This window comes from Pan paniscus, chromosome 19 (assembly GCF_029289425.2).
Source record: "Pan paniscus chromosome 19, NHGRI_mPanPan1-v2.0_pri, whole genome shotgun sequence".
NCBI classification, from domain to species: domain Eukaryota; kingdom Metazoa; phylum Chordata; class Mammalia; order Primates; family Hominidae; genus Pan; species Pan paniscus.
This window is the reverse complement of record NC_073268.2, coordinates 99,348,284-99,364,482: the sequence shown is the minus strand read 5'-3', so window position 1 is coordinate 99,364,482 and position 16,199 is coordinate 99,348,284. Positions and strand designations below refer to the sequence as shown.

General features: G+C 56.8%; 1 protein-coding gene across 2 annotated transcripts in view; it reads right to left on the bottom strand.

Annotated features, from left to right (window-relative positions):
* Positions 1-16,199, bottom strand: part of TBCD (tubulin folding cofactor D) — a 200,357-nt gene that overhangs the window by 132,867 nt on the left and 51,291 nt on the right. For both annotated transcript variants that reach the window (XM_034943211.3, XM_055101986.2), the window contains exons 10-13: positions 11,536-11,672; positions 9,879-9,939; positions 7,766-7,840; positions 2,524-2,618 (exon numbers count right to left, since the gene is read on the bottom strand). In XM_034943211.3, the coding sequence (XP_034799102.1) occupies positions 2,524-2,618; positions 7,766-7,840; positions 9,879-9,939; positions 11,536-11,672 (368 nt within the window). The remainder of the gene's footprint in view (positions 1-2,523; positions 2,619-7,765; positions 7,841-9,878; positions 9,940-11,535; positions 11,673-16,199) is intronic.

Genomic DNA, 16,199 nt, shown 5'->3' with positions numbered 1-16,199 from the left:
CAGAGCACACACACAAGCCAGTAGAGTCTCTTGTCTCCTTTGAGTGAACCTGGAGCTGGCTCCCCACAGGCAGGGACTTCATTCCATCCCAGCTACACATTCACACACACACCCTCACACACATCTAGTGTCACAAATAAACATTACGAGTCACTTACTTCGGATGGAACAAAACGTTAAATGAAACCACAACCTCATGGTTCTGGGGTCAGCAATGATTTCTTAGCTATGACACCAGAAACACAAGAAAGAAAAAGACTGATGAGCTGGACTTAATTAAAATTTAAAACCTGGGTCAAATATCACCATCAAAGAAATTGAAAACACACCAGGTACAGCCTACAACTGAAAGGCAACCATGGAACACATAAAACATTTGCAAATCATATATCCAATAAAAGACTTATATCCAGAATACATAAAAAAACTCTTACTTACAATAACAATTAAAAAAATATTTTTTTAAATGAGTAAAGAACTTGAACAGACATTTCTCCAAAGAAGACATACAAACGGGCAAACACAGAAAATGCTCAGTGTTATCAGTCACTGGGGAAAAGCAGATGAAAAGCAAAACAAGGTGGCGCTTCACACTCACTAGGACGGCTTTTTTTTTTTTTTTAAAAGAAGCAGGGGGCAAGTGTGGTGGCTCACGCCTGTATTCCCCACACTCTGGGAGGCCAAGGCGGGTGGACTGCTTCAGCTGAGGACTTCAAGACCAGCCTGGGCAATGTGGTGAAGCCCTGTCTCTAACAAAACTAAAAAAAAAATTAATCTGGCATGGTGGTGGGCACCGGTGGTCCCAGCTACTCAGGAGGCTGAGGTGAGAGGATCGCCTGGTCCTGGGAGGCAGAGATTGCATCACCGCACTCCAGCCTGGGCAACAAAGTGAAACCCCGTCCAAAAAAAAAAAAGATAAAAGCAAGTGTTGGTGAGGATCAGAGAAGCAGAACCCTCACACACTACAGGCAGGAACGTGAAATGGTGCAATCATTTTGGAAAAAGTTTGGCAGGTTCTTAGAAAGTTAAACATGGAGTTACCGTATGACCCAGCATTTCTACTAGGTCTACACCCAACATCCACTCAAAAACGTGTACGCGATGTTCATGGCAGCATTAACCTAACAGTGAAAGGTGGAAACAACCCAGATGTACATCAGCTGATGAAAAGGATGGACAAAACGTGGCGTGTGGTGCATTTACACAGCAGGACAAGGCTCTGCCACAGGAAGGAAGGCGGCACTCCACAGGCTACGACACAGAGAAACTCAGTCGAAGAATTCGGACGCCAAAGATCACATGTTGTAGGTTCCACTGTTAGGAAATGTCTATAAAAGACAAATTCACAGAGACACTGGAGACGTGGCTGCCAGGGCGGGGGTGCTGGGGAGAGTAAAAAGTGAGTTCTTAAACACAGGGTTTCCTTTGGAGGCAATGAAAATGTTCAGAAATTAAATTATGGCAATAGTTGCGCAACTCTGTAAATAATACAAAAACCACTTAACCGTATACTTAAATGAGTGCATTTTATGGTATGTAAATTAGATCGCAATAAAGAGGTCTAAACATTAAAGAAGTCTGAAAAAAAATAAGCAGAGACATTAAAAAAAAGAACTGCAGGCTCTAAAAGCTCTCCCCATACATCAAAATGCCAAATGCAAAGCGGTCACTTCAGACGCCACCACAGCTCCACACTGGGAAGACGTGAGGCCACCACATCTCAGGTGTCTTTATTTTGGACAGAATCAAGTCTCTGTGGTGGGGCCCTCTCAGGATGGGCCCCCACTCTATCCTGTACAGACATCCTTTCCTTCCTGCCCTCAGAGGGCACTGCCAGCCACACCCAGGGACTCTCCCCACCAAACACAGACAGGGCTGCGTGTGGCCACGGCACAAGAGCTGGTCTGGGGCAGTGCCTCTGCATCTGCCATGCTGTGCCCTCTGTCCCCACCCCACTGCTGGCCACTGCAGAGCTCCCCCGGCCCTCCACCCCAGTTCCCACCCTGGTTTCACGCTGGCGTGAGCCTCATCTCCAGGAAGCACCACGTCACTCCAGGTGACCCAGGATGCTGCCAGGGGTACCTGGTTCTACAACTGAAGCAGGTGCCACTGCAAGTGTCCTTAAGGGGCGACAATGTCCCTCAAGAATGAAAACTGGTTTTGGGGAGTAAGAAAATCAGACATTACAAGGATTCGTGGCCCTTCAAAACCAGCTACACAGGGTAATCTGTGGCATTAAAATTCCACAGCAGACAAAAGAGGCAATTAGGAAATTACAAAGGCCAATGTGAGAACAAGGTAGACAGACTTTGTTCTCAAGCTCTTCTGTGCGTGCCCGCGGCAGGGCCACACCGCGGAGATGGGTTCAGACGAAGGGCTGCAGCCTGCCACGGACAGCCTGGTGACGCAGCTGACTGTGCTTCGGCTACTCACCATCTACGAGTCGAGATGGCAGCAACAGGCCTCTCCTGCCCAGCTCCGCCAGCGCCAGACATCCCCCCTGACCGTGCCTCAGCTACTCACCATCCACGAGTCGAGACGGCAGCAACAGGCCTCTCCTGCCCAGCTCCGCCAGCGCCAGACATCCCCCGTGCCACGCCTTGTCAGTCTCCTGGAAACTGAGAGCAACAAAGATCCTAAGACCACAGCCCACGTGTCAGCTTTTGGTTCAAAGCCCACAGCATAGCAAGGAGCACAGCCTGGCAGGTCCATATCCTCTGCCTGTAAGGCTCACATAAGGCTCACTAAAACCCATTCCTAAGTTTTTAAAGTATCAAGGCTGGGCACAGCGGCTCACGCCTATAATCCCAGCTACTCAAGAGGCTGAGGCAGGAGAATCGCGTGAACCGGGGAGGCGGAGGTTGCAGTGAGCTTAGATCGTGCCACTGCACTCCAGCCTGGGTGACAGAGCAAGACTCCGTCTCAAAATAAAAAAACAAATCATCAGTTGGCTGAAGAAATAACACACTGCAACTGAGTATGAAGACAACAGCCGTGCCTACCCCAGGGCCTCTTCAGATCTCCCGAGAGTGAGGACAAGTCTTGGTCAGTCCCCAGACAAAGAGACCGTCCCATCCGTGCCGTCCCAGGGGGGGTTTTCCCACCACAGTGGTGTCGCTCCAAGTACGGGCAACACCCACGCTCCCAGAGAAAGAAATAAGACACTTCAGAAAAGTAGGAACTTAAAACAGGAATCCCAGCACAGGAAGACGTCAGTGGAAAAGGGAGCAGAAGACCTTCTTTAAATGACACCCCACTGTTTAGTCAAACTCAGAATTAAATGCTAGAAGAATGAATTGGCATTTCAAGATTTTTCACAGTATTTGAAATATGAACTTTTAATGAACAATTGCAATGGCCATCGATCAAGTCATAATATTTTATATGTACTAATTTCCCCGGGGTGGTTCAGAAGCTCTCCTGATTCTAATTAAATTGATTTGACAGCAAATAAATGTTTAGGAAAACCCACTAAATTGTATGACTAGCTGGCAATCAGTATGGACAAGAATACTTAGGAAAATCGGAGAGTGCCTGTCCGCCCGGTGGCTGCCTCGCCTCCTGCGTGCCCAGCCCAGAGAGGAGGGGCTGAGACAGACACCAGCGTCCACCAGCGGGCTCCTCAGAGCTCACTGTCACCGACGGACTCAATCACAATTAAACTGTGTCCAAGTTCCAGACGTGTACTGTCTGCCCAGAGGCTCGTGAGCCCCTTGCGTATTTTCACATCAGCACTTGCGTCCTTTAGGGTCTTCATTGGAGAAAGATGCTTCACACCTTTCACAAAGATTTAGTTAACATCTGAATGAACTTGACAAAACACCAAGGTTACCGTGACTTAAAAATACCAAAACAAATGCCTGTCAGGCCAATGTCTACTTCTAAATCAGACACGTGTTCACTGCGGCACAGTGGCAAGGGTGGCAGGGTCCAGGGGATGCCGTCCGTCCATCCGGCTCGCCTCAGAGGCCCAGCACCACCACGGCACAGTGGAACCGGACAGGGGACCCTGTCCATGGACACCAGGGGCACAGGGAGAAGCCAAGCAGCCGGGGCGAGTTCCTGCCCTCAGATCCAAGCTTAAGGCACTCCTGGAAGCACAGGGGGGTCTCAGAGGAGGGAAGACAACAGAAAATAGTGGAAGCTATGAGTGGGCGGATGAGCGGGAGAGGAAGAAAGAGAGAGAGAGAGAGAGAGAGAGGAGGCGGGTAAAGAGTGTCGCAGGTACACAGGTCTCAGATCATCAAGAGCAAGAGGAACAGCACTAATGTAAAATGACCTCAAAGATGCGTTTGGTGTTAAAGTGTGACAAGTAAGCCATTATCTGTGTAAAATGAAAGAGACAATTTTAGCCAGGTACAGGGCTCAGGTCTATAGTCCCAGCACTTTGGGAAACCGAGGCAAGAGGACTGCTTGAGGCCAGGAGTTCAAGACTAGCCTGGGCAACATAGCAAGTCCCCATCTCTACAAAAATGAAATAAAATAATTAGCTGGGTGTGGTGCTGCACACCTATAGTCCTAGCTACTCGGAGGCTGAGGCAGGAGGATCACTTGAACTTAGGAAGTAGAGGCTGCAGTGAGCTATCATGGTGCCTGAGCAACAGAGCAAGACCCCATCTCTAAAAACAAAACAGCCGGGCGCGGTGGCTCAGCCTGTCATCCCAGCACTCCGGGAGGCCGAGGCGGGCAGATCACAAGGTCAGGAGACAGAGACCCGACTGGCCAACATGGTGAAACCCCGTCTCTACTAAATACAAAAAATTAGCCAAGCGTGGTGGTGCACGCCTGTAGTCCCAGCTACTTGGGGGCTGCGGCAAGGGAATGGCTTGAACCCAGGAGGCGGACATCGCAGTGAGCCAAGACCGCGCCACTGCACTCCAGCCTGGCGACAGAGCGAGACTCCATCTCAAAAACAAAACAAGAAAACCTCTGTATCCATCTGCTCACACCTGCATCAGTCCCCGGAGGGATGAGGAACGGGTGCCCCAGGTCACCTGCGGGGGGGCTCCGGGGTCTGGGGAGGCTGTCTTCTTCCCTTCCGTTTGACTTTTGAATGAACACATCACCCAGTCCAAAACCTCGATGAAACCGTAAAGCTCAACAGAAAGGAACCCACATGGTGAGGCTCCTGCTGACACGGGGCGGCGGGCGAGGGGGAGGCACAGCGTAGTGCCGTGGCTTCCAGACGCTCCACACCGAGTGTCTCAGAAGATGCTCTCGGGCAAGTCAGCAGGACCCACAGCTGGGCCCGGGCACAGGTTCAGTTGGTTTGCTCACGGGAGAAACCAATGGGGTTGGCACAGACACAGACACACTCCTCTCCAAGGCACCCTGCTTCTGCCACAGCCTGGGGTCTGGCGCTACTTCCTAGGTCCGGGGTAATGCTGCAGGGCTGGTGATGGGAGTCAGGAGTGGGTCCCAGGTCCTGAGGGAGTCGTGCACGCTTGGGGGACAGCCACATCAGCCACACAGATCCTGAACCCCCTGGGGATGGGTGCAGTTCCACTCACTGCATAACCCAGCCCAGGAAAGGAGCGGGGAGTAAGTTAACCCTCCTGGGTGCTGGGTGTTCTTACAGTTAATATAATTAATGCCCTTTCTCCGACCCGTTTCAGAAGAGGCTGGCAGCTTACCACACGTCCCAGGGAAGGACAAGATTGGAGCAGCCACCATGCAGGGCTGTGGGCCGCCCCACACCCCAGCAACTCCTGGCTTCCTGGTGTCTTCAGACATCCTGCTCTGAGGCTGCACCTTTTTATGCCATGGTTGACAATCACATGCTGAGCACCCAGCGAAAGGGAAAGCAGGCGCTGTCCAGAGCCACCTTTTTAGGCCACGGTTGACAATCACACACTGAGCACCCAGGAAAAGGGAAGGCAGGCACTGACCAGAGCTGCATCCTGCGAGGACTCGGGATGATGGCCCTGCAGCTACTTTGGGATGAAGGCCCTGCGAAATCAAGAATAAAAAGGCCACCCCGTCCCAGAATCTAGCTACAAAAATGGAATGAGCACATTAAAATAACAAAAATAAAGGTTAAAAAGCACCTGAAGATTAAACCAGCCAGGAAAAATGAAACTAGACCAAGAAGGTGAGCTGGAGTAAGGAACACACAGTCCAGAGAGGCTGCACGTTGTGGAGGGAAAGACACACAGTGAGTTTAGGAGACGCACTAGGCCTGATGAGCAGGCCGCCCAGCGGCTGGAGGAGAGAGGCAAAGTCCAGACAGGCACAGGCAGGCCCGGCCTGGAGCCCACCACTGTTGTGAAGGCCGCAGGTGGCACCAGGCGACAGGAGGACATATGCCCACCACGACCACCAGAAAGGAGCTCCAGGGACACGCCTGAAACAAGGCTGGAGGTCGCCTACAGAGAAGCCAAGCATGTAGCACCCTCCAACCCCTGCCTCCCATCAAGCAGTTGCGGTAAAGAGCATGTTTTCTGCTAGCAATGTTTCCACTGGAAGAATATTTCTCACACATGCATGCACGCTGCTCTGAAAAACATGACCCGTATCTGACACATTGTTTCCTGTGCTCCTGAAATTGTCACTGAGCAGGCTGGAGGCTAAGTGCACAAGAAATCTGCTCCAGAAGGAAAACAAGGCTTTGTGAACGGCTCCGGAGCTGTCCCTGGTGACTGACAGGCAACGCGAACTGGAGCCTCCAAAGTGCTGACAGCACAGCTTTCGCCACGGTGTCCAGGCTAATGAAAAGCAACAGCACGCCCGGGGTCCTGAGCAAGCTGGACACCCGTTCTCAACCCTCCGCTTCTGAAACTGGGAGAGACATTTACACAAGCAAAAGTGGGGTCCTGAGCAAGCTGGACGCCTGCTCTCAACCCTCCGCTGTTGAAACTGGGAGAGACATTTACACAAGCAAAAGGGAGAATCCCTGGGGAGGTCACAGATCGATGCCTCACACGTGTGAGCACACCAGGGCAGGTCTGCAGGCCCCAGGCTGAAACCCCAGGCCCTGCCACCCGCACATCCCAGCCCACAACTCTACCACCCACAAGCCACACGGTCCCAAGACCCAGAACTCCCTGAAGGCTGACAAGAGAAATGCGGCACAGCACACGTGGCTGTCTACACTCAGTTTTGTTCTGAGACCGGGTCTCACTCTGTTGCCCAGTCTGGAGTGCAGCAGTGGCACCATCATGGCTCATGAAGCCTCAAACTCCTGGCCTCAAGGGATCCTCCCACCTCAGCCTCCCGAGTAGCTGGGACCACGTCCGGCTAATTTTTTAACTCTCTGTAGAGATGGGGTTTCGCTTCGTTGCCCAGGCTGGTCTCGAATTCACAGGCTCAAGCCGTCCTCCCACTTTGGCCTCCCAAAGCCTCACATTTCGTTAAAATGAAATCCAATTCAAACTCAGGCCTTGGTCACACCAGCCTCACTTCAAGGTCTGAGTGATACACGTGGCTAATGGGCAGGCGAGGGGCAGACCCGAACCTCCCACAGAAAGCTCTCGGAGCAGCCCCAACTCACTCAGTAGAGCTTTTCCTTTCAGAATAAACATCTACATGGGTATATGTCTAAACTGACTCTCTTTTTCCTTAAGGTTTTTAAATAGAATGGAATTGATAAAAGCAACATACCAGAAATAACAAGAGTTCTCAAGTTTAACTTCAAAAGGGGGAAAAAAGAGCTTCTGGAGTTCTGACAAACAGCTCAATGAAAAGCAAGCGTGAAAGGATATAAGGAAAGCCAGGGCTTCTCAACTCAGGGTCAGGCCCACACGCCTCCCCTGCTCTTCTCACATACCTGAAGCAGTCCAGCACAGACCCGACCACATCATCCGCCAGGGCTCTGGGAAGCCTGCCAGCCATCCTACCGATGCTGAAAGAGAAACGCAGCAATCCGTCAGGGGCACCACCAGCCTGTCGCCAAGGGCATGCGTGACACGTGTGAATGGCCTGAACACCCTTCCTTTCCTCCAGAGACCAGGAGAGAAGAGGCCAACTCCAGGCAGGCCCGCACCCTGCTTGGAGCCCCCGCGCTAAAACACGCTGCAGGGTAAAGGAGCCTGCAGCCAGATTCAAAGGGGACAAGTGAGCACACGCGGCACAGGGCAGGTCACCATGTACCACTGTAACGCGAACGCTGCAGGCCACCAGTGACGGCTGAGGGTACCGAGGCAGCAGGCGAACGCTGAGGGCTTCACCCTGACCCTCCCTACTGGAGCCGGGCTTCCTCTGTGCCACCCCAAATGCTGACTGTGCAGGCTCCCATCAAGCCAGGTGACGGGCTCACGGCCCCACATGGAGGCCGCCTGAGGCCGGCTCACAGGGTCCAAGTCCCTGGAGATGGCCCCGTGGGGAAGGTCCTGGCCAGGGGTCTCCAGGAAGGACACTGGGAAGGCCTGCCCAGCCTCTCACTGCGTGGGCCCATCACACCCAACCAACGAGGCTCTGGGCTGAAAAGCCATCCCCTGCGTACAGCAACACAAAGGCCTATGTGAGCCCCTGCACAGCCCTGTGGAGCTCCTCCCAGAGATCATGGTATGGACGGACCCAGCACGGAAGCATGGGAGAGCAATGGCAAAAACCAGCCTCCTCGTCCCTCAGCACCTGCTGGCCCCTCTACCTGCCTCATCCCCCAGCACCTGCCAGCCCCTGCACCTGCCTTATCCCCTCCACCTGCCTTGTCCCCTCCATAGCAGGGACCACCCTGATACCTCAGCACCTGCCAGCCCCTCCACCTGCTTCATCCCCTCCACAGTAGGGACCTCCCTGACACCTCAGCACCTGCCAGCCCCTCCACCTGCCTCGTCCCCTCCACAGCAGGGACCTCCCTGACACCTCAGCACCTGCCGGCCCCTGCACCTGCCTCATCCCCTCCACAGCAGGGGCCTCTCTGCCCCCCAGCACCTGCCAGCCCCTCCACCTGACTTGTCCCCTCCACAGCAGGGTTCTCTCTGCCCCCCAGCACCTGCCAGCCCTTGCACCTGCCTCATCCCCTCCACAGCAAGGGCCAACCCGCCCCCCAGGACCTGCCACCCCTCCACCTGCCTCATCCCCTCCACAGCAGGGGCCTCCCCGCCCCCCAGCACCTGCCAGCCCCTCCACCTGCCTCGTCCCCTCCACAGCAGGGGCCTCCCCCCACCTCAACACCTACTGCCCCCGCACCTGCCTCATCCTCTCCACAGCAGGGGCCTCCCCCAACCCCAGCATCTGCTGGCCCCTGCACCTGCCTCATCCCCTCCACAGAAGGTACCTCCCTGACACCTCAGCACCTGCTGGCCCCTGCACCTGCCTCCTCTCCTCCACAGCAGGGGCCTCCCCGACACTTCAGCATCTTCTTCACGTGTATCGCTGTCCCTGCACAGCCCAAGCCCACAGGGCCACCGGCTCCTCCAGGCCAGGGCTCCACCTGTTGAGTTCAAGGCCAGGCCCCACTGGATCTGCCCCACGACCTCCACTGAGGCCTGGGGTGCAGGGTGCATGTCGACTCCCACAGGTATGACAGGTGCTAGTGAGGGGTGAATGAGGGACTGGCACCTGCTCACCCCACAAAAGAGGGCTCTTCCCTGAGCACCGTCATTGTAGGAGCCGTGACCCCCATCTGTGGGGAACGATAGGCGGGGGGCACAGTGATGAGGATGTGGAAAAGCAAGGGAACATTTTGAAGATAAACAGGTAAACCCGGCCTGCTCGTGACCCGGCAGGGCCAGCCAGAGGCAGGAGGACGGAGGAGCCCGAAGCTCCGTCTCGGGAACCGTCTTCACGCCAACACGTAAAGCAACACACATAAGTTGGAGGGGGCCAAGGAGGGGGCCGCGCTGCCACTCCAAAGCTGTTGGGTATTTGTAGCTGCTGAATCGCACATGAGAGGCCGGCCCACTCCCCAGGGTGCTTCTGCGGCCACAGACACCTACCCCTTGGCTGCAGACCACCGCACGACAGTGTCCTTGTCCTTCAGCCCGACCAGCAGCTGCTCTGTAGGAAGAGGAAGGTGATGCATGACAGAGTCCACACAAAGTTCCTAGTTTCCCAGCTGTAAGGTGACCCATCCTATACGCTACTCAGTGCACACGCTGAAGGGAATTACATTAACAATATTAATTTTAATGACAGGAAAAGAACATTTCCTTCCCTCCGTTCTCAAATAATCACATACAGCCATGTTCCCAAGTTCTCTGTTCCTAAGAAAGAGATCTACCCCATTAAAGCAGGCTACAGGGAGCAGCTGCCTGCCCCCAGGGGAAGGCCAACATCAAGGGCCCCACCCAGGCCAGGGGAAGGGCCCGCAGCTCACGGGTGACCAAAGTGGGCTGGGAAGCTTCCAGAGAAAACCCCCAGCCAGCGGCTGCACGAAGACGCTTCTCCCAGGGACCAGGCCTTGGCGGCAGGCTGAACTTTTAAGAACCACACAGAAGCCTAGAGGATGCAGGGAGGGGTCGGGTCACACGGTGAGGGCCCTGCAAGCCCCAGCAGGGGTGAAGCCTTGGCCTGTGGGCACCAAGCAGCCCTGGGAAGACCCTGATGGACAAGCTCGCTGAGTGACCACAGGGGAGGGTGGAGAGACAGTCTGGAGCCAGCACAGCAGCTGGAATGCGGGCAGGGGGGACTGCCTGCAGCGGGTGGAAGACGGGAACGAACCCGGGGCAGGCTGCGGACACGGGGAAGGGGCAGACCCAGGGCCCCGCCAGGGACTCAGAGCCGCCCAGCACAGATGCGGGCGCCTACCACGCAACCAGGGAGGGCTCTGAGAAGCAAAGGTCAAGGGGAGGGCCGGAGTGGATGCTGGCTCGGGGCTGGCAACGGTGCCACAGGCGCCCTGATGGTCACGGTCGAGGTGGGGTGCGGATGACTGGGGAGAAACCTGCCCTGGAGGGAGCGGCGGGGATGTGAGCAGAGTGCGGCACAGCACAGGCAGCGCGGCCCCGCCTGCCCATTGGGAAGCTGGGAGATACTGGGAGGATGGGGGCCTCACAGGGAGGGGACATGAAGAGGCCCTGCCTGGGTCTGGGGAAGACCTCTTCCAACCGTGGCAGGAGGGCAGGACAGTGTGTGGACAGGAGCCCAGGATGGCCGCCGTGAGGGGCTCCGCTGATGGCTCTGTCTCTGTGCAGCAGGAGACCCCACAGGAGGAGAACAGGGCAGTGGATGGAGACCCCTGCAAGGTGTAATGTGGTTTAAGGGAGTTTGAAATGGCTCCTGAGGTAAGGAACTGAGCAGGGTTTAGGGGCCAAGGAGCCAGAGACCTGAGCCCCAGGGACCCCAACTCAATTTCCTGGGAGAACTGTTTCCTGAGGACACACCCAGCTGCCCAGAACAGGCAGCCCAGGTCAGGAAGGAGGCGAGGCGGTGGGAAAAAGGGCTTCTACGGCACACAGGAAGAGACCGTCCATGGGCAGGGACAGGCCTGGGTTCAGGAGCCAGAGGACGGGCAGTGACCGTGCACTCGGCGAAGGGGACGGGTGGCCAGACAGTGCCGGCACCAGCCAGGAAGAAGGAAGTGTGGTCCTGGAGTAGAGGGGAACTGGCCCGACGGTGCCCAAGAGCAGAGGCCGCCGCTTACACCCCACGCACCTATCACACGCTCCACCCCCTCTGGGACGTCGTCATCTTCGTCGTCATCTTCGGTCAGGATGAGTGGCTTCTGCTCACTCTGACCCTGAGTGAGGAGCTGCAGATTTGCAGCCAAAGATCGGCAGCCACGCTGGTACCTGTGCAAAGCAAAGCATCCTCAGATCAGCTTTGTAGCTCACAGCATCCTGATGACTGGAACCAGTCATTCAGTGTCACTTTGAATCTTAAAGCGTGCCTGTGAAAATTCCATGCACTTTGCAGAGACCGGATAAGAAGGGAGAACCTGGAGGCAGTGCCATCAGCACAAACTGCCAGGAAGATCCTGGTGTGGGCCACAAAACACGCCCCGAGTCCAGAACATCCTCAGCTAGTGTCCAGCTTTGATTAGGGAAAGTCAGGAGAGAAGGCAGATGATGGGTACACAGACGACAGGACCAGCACCTTCCCTGGGGAAGCACCCGGCCTTCGGGACCCTCTGCCTCCTGGCAGCCCCTTCCTGAACGGCCACCACTGCCACCGCCCAGGCCACACACCGCCCCTTCATCACCAGGTGCTGCGTCTCACCGGTCACCAGTTCCTACAGATCCTGCCTCCCGAATGCCCCTCAAAAGGCAGCAACGTGTAGCCCTCTTCACACCCACATGGGGAACCTGCATCGTCATCCCCTGGACACGCCATGAAGGGGCCCATGGCACAGGCCCTGGGACCTGGCTCCTGGTCAGGCCTGCTCTACGCCTACTTGCTGTGTGACTCTGAACAGCTCCTGAGCCACTCCATGCCCCTACTTCCCCCTCTATAAAATGGGAACGCAGTCCTACGCAGAGAGCTGTGTGAGGAGCCGTCAGAGTCTGCGCTCGGCGTGCAGCCCAGCCCTGCGCTGAGCAAGGCCCCCGCGAACACGGCTGCTCCTGCCAAGGGTGAGTGCACGGCGGGCCGCCTGGCTGTGGGCCCTGCTTCCCCGGCCTCATGCAGAAAAGGTGTCCAGTGAGAGTTCAGGGTAGCTGCTGCGGCTGTAGCCTGAGACAGCCTCCCAGAGGACAAACAGCTTGGGCTTTGGCGGCAGAACCAGAACTCACACACTGGTGCTGATGCCATCAACCTGCTTCGAGTGACTCATCCTAGCTCTAGCCCTCTGGGACTCAGTTTCCAAGTCTAGGAAACAAGGAGGGGGGCGGTTTCCAAGACGGCCCACGACCCCCACCGCCTAGCGTTCCTCTCACACGGGGTGTGGCCTGGGCCCAATGATTCCCTCCCAAGGAACAGAATACGCAGAGTCTGGCGAGAGCTGCCACCTTCCAAACAGCCGTGGTTTCCACCCGCCTCTCAGCCTCCAACGAAGCCAGCTACCATGCTGTGCACTGCCCTACGGAGGGGCCCACATGGTAAGGACTTCAAACAGGTCCCCACCAACAGCCCACAAGGCACCGGGTCCCGACAGCAACCCATGAGGAGCATGGAAGCACACCCCCCAGCAATGCAGGCCTTGAGACGGCAGTGGCCAGGCCGGCGCCTTCAAGAAGCCTCAGGAGAGACCCTGACCGGGGACCCAGCTGAGCCACGTCAAGATTCCAGACCCACCAAAACTGTGAGGAAAAAGTGCACTGTTTAAGAAGCCTCAGGAGAGACCCTGACTGGGGACCCAGCTGAGCCACGTCAAGATTCCAGACCCACCAAAACTGTGAGGAAAAAGTGCACTGTTTAAGCTGCTAAGTTTCGGGGTACACTGTAATGTAGGGTAACTGGTATGAAGAGAGTATCATCAGCCATCGTAGGACTGTGGCGGAGACCATCAGACACCCAGCAAGATGCCTAATGCCCCACAGGCAGGTGCACCCCAGCCCCCACTCTTCCCCAACACCCCACAGGCAGGCACACCCCAGCCCCCAGTCTCCCCTAAACTCCACAGGCAGGTGCACCCCAGCCCCCACTCTCCCCTAAACTCCACAGGCAGGTGCACCCCGGCCCCCACTCCCCCCTAATGCCCCACAGGCAGGTGCACCCCGGCCCCCACTCTCCCCTAACGCCCCACAGGCAGGCACACCCCAGCCCCCAGTCTCCCCTAAACTCCACAGGCAGGTGCACCCCGGCCCCTACTCTCCCCTGAACTCCACAGGCAGGTGCACCCTGGCCCCCACTGCCCCCTAATGCCCCACAGGCAGGCACACACTGGGCCCCCACTCTCCCCTAATGCCCCACGAGCAGGCACACCCCAGCCCCCACTCTCCCCTAATGCCCCCCGGGTGGGCACACGCCGGCCCCCAGTCTCCCCTAACACCCCACGGGCAGGTGCACCTCAGCCCCCAGTCTCCCCTAACGCCCCACGGGCAGGCACACCCCAGCCCCCAGTCTCCCCTAACGGCCCACGGGCAGGCACACCCCAGCCCCCAGTCTCCCCTAACGCCCCACGGGCAGGCACACCCCAGCCCCCAGTCTCCCCTAACGCCCCACGGGCAGGCACACCCCAGCCCCCAGTCTCCCCTAACGCCCCACGGGCAGGCACACCCCAGCCCCCAGTCTCCCCTAACGCCCCACGGGCAGGCGCACCCCAGCCCCCAGTCTCCCCTAACGCCCCACGGGCAGGCGCACCCCAGCCCCCAGTCTCCCCTAACGCCCCACGGGCAGGCGCACCCCAGCCCCCAGTCTCCCCTAACGCCCCACGGGCAGGCGCACCCCAGCCCCCAGTCTCGCCTAACGGCCCACGGGCAGGTGCACCCCAGCTCCCAGTCTCCCCTAACGCCCCACGGGCAGGTGCACCCCAGCCCCCAGTCTCCCCTAACGCCCCACGGGCAGGCGCACCCCGGCCTCCAGTCTCCCCTAATGCCCCACGGGCAGGTGCACCTCAGCCCCCAGTCTCCCCTAACACCCCACGGGCAGGTGCACCTCAGCCCCCAGTCTCCCCTAACACCCCACAGGCAGGCACCCACCGGGCCCCCACTCTCCCCTAACGCCCCACGGGCAGGCACACCCCAGCCCCCAGTCTCCCCTAATGCCCCACGGACAGGTGCACCTCAGCCCCCAGTCTCCCCTAACGGCCCATGGGCTGGCACACCCCAGCCCCCAGTCTCCCCTAACGCCCCACAGACCGGTGCACCCCAGCCGCCATTCTCCTCACGCAAGCGCGCAGCTCAGCCACCTCACAAAGACCAGACGGCACCACAAAGACAATGACCTCAGGCTGCTTCTACACATGCCCTCCCGACCTCAACAATGGTGAGACTCGGACGGAAGACGTAAAGCCACTGTTGGCCAGCAGGTGATGGCAACCAAGGCAGGGCGACAATCCCCAGCGAGGGGAAGCTGCAGGTGGGCCACCTCCACCTCCTCCCTGCAGGGGTACTTTCTACACCGTACCAAGGAAACAGCCCAGGAAGCAGCAATCTCAATGAGTGGACGGCTCATATGTGGGGGAGAGGATGTTGGGGAGAAGAGAGCTGCTGAGACAGAGCCCCAAAACTCTGCCCAAAAATTCCCTTGGATCCCTGGGCACCCCAAAATAAGGAAGCACAAGGCGAGACTCAGACGCACCTGTCAGAGAATGGCTGGGAGGCCGAGTGCCGCAGAGAACTTGGAGACTGTGCGACCCTCAGAGGGCCCCGGAGACCCGGGCCCAGCAGGACGGGAGAGAAAGCCGTGACTTCCACCTAAGTCCCTGAAAGGCTACATACTTAAAGCAAGGACCATGCTGTGGAGGAAAGACCAATCCCTGGAGGAAAAGAGCTGAGAAAGACCCACCCTAACAAAGCCTCGAGCCAAGGCTGGCAGGAGGAGTGGGATGAACCAGAAATCTAACAGCCCGTCAGAGCGTAAGTCCGTCCTCATCAACAGAAGACAACCAAGAAGAGAACGGTACTAACAGAGACAACGAAAATCCAACCGAGGAGATAAAAATGGAAAAAAGTTAGAAATACATAAGAAACAGGAAACGTAGAGAAAGACGGAAGAGAAAAACACAAGACGGGAACTAAAACCCAACCACGTTAGAATTACGTGAAGTATATGTGGCAACACGCACATCATTATCGAGAGAACTAGGATACTGGATTATTTTCTGTACCAACATTTCAGTGCTTGTGATGCTTAACTTTACATGGCAACCTGACTGCGCCGTGGGGCGCCCCGCTATTTCATCACACCTGCTTCCAGTGCTTGTGTCAGGGGCTCTGGACCAGCAAAGCATGTGAATCTGTAGACAAAGTCAGGCAGAGGACCCTGCCAAAGGCAGGGGGCCTCGTTCAGCCAGCAGAAGGCCCCAGCAGAACAAAACTCCGGCCCTCCCTGAGGAGCGGGGAAGCCCTCCTGCCTGGCAATCTCTCAACTGGCCTTGTTCTGTCTTCAGACTAAAACCAATCAGCTCTTCCTGGGTCTCCACCCTGAGGCCTTTGGCCACGAACCACCTTGAGCTCTCCTGGTCTCCAGCTCACAGCCTCGCCGACACACACACATCCTATGGGCTCTGCTTCTCTGGAGAACCCTGCCTGGTACAGCACTGAACATTCCCCACAGCAGCTTTGAGAAACTAGCCACGAACACTGTGCCTAATGAGCAACTTCCTACAGAGTGAGCTGCACACCCAACACTGCAACACAACACGCGTCTCTGGAATTTGCCATCATCCAGGACGGAGTGTGAGCTGACCTTAACCAAGTAATTCCTTCCCAAACCAC